The following is a 3,514-nucleotide window of genomic DNA, read 5'->3' as shown; positions in this document are numbered from 1 at the left end:
GGGGCCGGGAGCCGGGGGGGCCGCTGGGCCGGGGGCCGGGAGCCGGGGGGGTCCGCTGGGCCGGGAGCCGGGGGGTCCGCTGGGCCGGGGTCGCCGGGCCGGGGTCGCTGGGCCGGGCCGCCGGGGACCGGCAGTGCTGGGCGGGCCGGGGGTGGTCGGCCGGTGCCGGCACCCCAGGGCCCGAGCCGACCCAGGCTGGAGCTGCCGGGGGGCCATCCTGGGCTGTGCCTCCTCCCCCCACACTCCCCATTACCTGCTTCAGGCTTCCCGCGAATTAAATGTTCGCGGGAAGCAGGGGAGGGGGCGGAGACTTGGGGGAAGGGGCGGAGTTGGGGCGGGGCTGGGGGCGGGGCCGGGGCCCCGTGGAGTGTCCTCCATTTGGAGGCACAAAATATGGTAACCCTAAAACAGACCCAACAGCTCACAATTAGAGCCAGGACTTCGCAAGCTCTGAACATCCTGTTAGTGTCAAAGGGACCAAAGTGGGTAAAGTTACTTTTATGCCAAAGTCTTTGCAGGCTCTGGGTCTAGGTTACAACAAAAAGCAGTAAGTGAATGAGACAAACCAACTGGGGTCTGAAGGGTGGGAGGGGATGAGGAGGGAAAAGTAAATCTCTCTTACAGATTGTCTGTCCTGGGATCGTTGTGAGGCTGCGAAGATGTTGGTTCCATTTCTGGGAGATGCCTGAATGAGAGAGGAAATAGAAGGTTTCAGGTTAGTTTTAAATTTAAATAGTATTAAATATCTGAGTGAGTCGCTGTGCCTCTCGGTCTGTTCCTCTGTCATAATTAAAACACAGTTCTAGGAGTTCAGAGTGGTGATGCTGTTATAAATATTAAAGCCTGAAATCTCACCACTCTTATCCTTTCCCCCTCCAGACATTCTGCTGTCTGCACTGGAGACAAAAACAGGGGAACTCCTAGGAGCACACAGACAGGGTGAGTTTGCAGATGGAGATTGTTTTTAAATTATGAGAAAATTCCAGAGAAAACATCTTCATGAGAGTGTAGCCAAAGTTACCAACCAAACCAACAGAGACCGTAGCACACACAGCCCTAAAAATAAAACCATTAAACAGTGAGGCAATCCCAAGCTGAAGTCACACAAACACTCCTGAGACCATCCTTAGTGCTGAGTTCATGCCCACGCTGATGAACAGAAACACTCACTGAGCAGCACCAGAACAGAGCTCCCTGCCCTGAGGGCTGACACAACCCTCTGCTTTACCCTGGTGCAGGGGGTCTCCCCATTGCTCTTCTCCAACATCGTGCCTTTCCTGTGGGCAGAGTTGGGCTCTCCCATTGAAGCTGGTCCCTGCTTCATGGACTGGGGAGATGTTCTCCCTCCGATGCTGCCAGCTCCTCCCTTCTCTCTAGGCTGGGGATGGGGCTACGCCACCTCATGCCACCTCCTATTGTGGCTCTTCCACAATTTTGCACCTTCCTCTCTGTTCACTGGCCTGGGAGTAGAGGATGTATTTAGGGGAGGGAGTTTAAAGTTGTTACCTGCCTCCTCTGCTCCCTCCTCACTAAAACTTTCTTTGCTGTGTCTCTACTGCTGGGAATGGAGCAGCCCCATGAGGGGGAGCTGGGAGCCGAAACCTCTACAAATAAATGAGAAACTAAGGAAATCCCATTACACAGACTGTCTCCTGTACTCCCGCCTCACTGGAAGAGTCTGACACCTTAGTTCCTGGCTGTTTCTCTGCTACTGGGAATGGAGCAGCCCCTGCAGGGGGAGCTGAAGTCTCTGCAATGAATGAGAAATAGTGAAGTGGGTCCCATTAAACAGGCTGAGGAACAGCTGTGACAGCTCTGCTCAGTCTACAGAGGCAGCTCCCTGGGATCCAGCCCAGGACTGTCCCAGCCAGACCAGGGCTCCTGGGGAGTGTGAGAAATGGTCCCAGCCTCCCCCAGGGCCGAGCTCTGCCCCTAACGCTCTGATTCTCTCTCTCCCCAGCGAATGTGACTCTGGATCCAGACATGGCTCATCCCAAACTCGTCCTGTCTGAGGATCAGAAAATAGTGAGACATGGATTAACTTGGCAGGATCTGCCTAACAACCCTGAAAGATTTGGCACTGAGCCCTGTGCACTGGGCTGTGGGGGATTCACCTCCGGGGGACATTGCTGGGAGGTGGAGGTGGGGGATACTGAGCCATGGGTTTGTCAGAGAGTCTGTGAGGAGGAAGGGAAGAATCAGCTTTAACCCCAAGGAGGGGATCTGAGCTGTGCAGAGGAAGTGTGATGAGTTCCAGGCTCTCACCTCCCCTATGACCTGAGCCGGGCCCCCAGCAGGATCTGGGTTTGTCTGGACTGTGACTGGGGGCAGGTGACATTTATCGATGCTGGTGACGAGGCCCCGATCTTCACTTTCCCGCCAGGCTCCATCCCTGAGGAGAGAATCCGACCCTGGCTCTGGGTGGGGGATATAGAAACCCGGCTCAGACTGTGTCCCTGAGACAGGGTGGGGGGGATGGAATCTCACTGGGGAACCTGAAATCCGCCTTTTTAGCCTCACACACCCCAGTCTCTGATTCTGGAAGACTGCTCCTTTCTACCATGCCGTGTCTATGAACCTGGATGCTCCATGCATTGCCGTCAAACCATAGAGAGCAGGGATCGATGGAAGTAGAGAAGCCAGTCCCATTGCCCCAAGGGCTTTGTAGCCTGTTTGTCACTGTCTTCTAGGGCAGGTGTTCTCAACCTTTGCCATTCTGAGCCCCCACAAAGCTAAGTTGCTCAGGCTTTGGCTTCAGCACTGGGTGGTGGGGCTCTGAGCCCCTGGTTTCAGCCCTGTGCATTGGAGCTTCAGCGTTCTGCCCTGGGCCCCAGTGAGTCTAATGCCCCAGCCCCGCTTGGTGGACCCCATGAAACCTGCTCGGGGCCCCTCAGGGCATCCCGAACCCCTGTTTGAGAACTGCTTTCTATGGTCCAGGAGGAATCTGGGGATCTCAGCTCAGATGGTGTTGCTGAGACATGATGGGAATAGCCCACTGGGAATAAAAAAGACAACTTCTCTAGCTTCAGTCATCCCAGTCTCTGGGACCCTGGAGGATTCCCATATACCTCTGTCTCCTCATCTCTATGGCCCCTGGAAGCACTAGGAATGGGAGGGGGAGTGGCGGTGAAGAACCCCTGAAGCTGCAGGAGGAGAAGAGAGACCGTGCGAGGCAGATGTGGGGACTGGGCAGGGGGAGAAATAATAGCTGTGCTGGGGACAGGCAGATGTGGGGGTGACAGGGACACAGAATTAGTCTATGTCTACACTACAGACCTTACAGCGGCACAGCTGTGTTTCCCGTGTAGCCGCTCTTTGCTGGCAGGAGAGAGCTCTTCTGCTGGCAAAATAACATCACCCGCAAAAATGTGCAGCAGTAGCTCTGTCGCTGGGAGAGCATCTCGTGCTTTTTGTTGGTAACATTTTGTCAGTTGGGGGGTGGTTTTTCATACCCCTGACTGACAAAAGTTCTAGTGTAGACAAAGCCTAAGCTAGTTAGGCTTTGGGACTTTGA

At 55.0% G+C, this 3,514-nt stretch overlaps 1 protein-coding gene across 1 annotated transcript in view; it reads left to right on the top strand.

Annotated features, from left to right (window-relative positions):
* The window catches only part of LOC117886948 (zinc finger protein RFP-like), a 20,390-nt gene extending 17,930 nt beyond the window's left edge, over positions 1-2,460 (top strand). Inside the window, exon 8 of the mRNA XM_034789129.1 lies at positions 2,332-2,460. Coding sequence (XP_034645020.1) covers positions 2,332-2,460 — 129 coding nt within the window. The remainder of the gene's footprint in view (positions 1-2,331) is intronic.
* Positions 2,461-3,514: the final 1,054 nt, after the last annotated feature.

Source organism: Trachemys scripta, chromosome 14 (assembly GCF_013100865.1).
Source record: "Trachemys scripta elegans isolate TJP31775 chromosome 14, CAS_Tse_1.0, whole genome shotgun sequence".
In the NCBI taxonomy this organism is placed as follows: Eukaryota; Metazoa; Chordata; order Testudines; family Emydidae; genus Trachemys; species Trachemys scripta.
The sequence above is the reverse complement of the archived record's forward strand: the minus strand, read 5'-3'. Positions and strand labels throughout refer to the sequence as shown.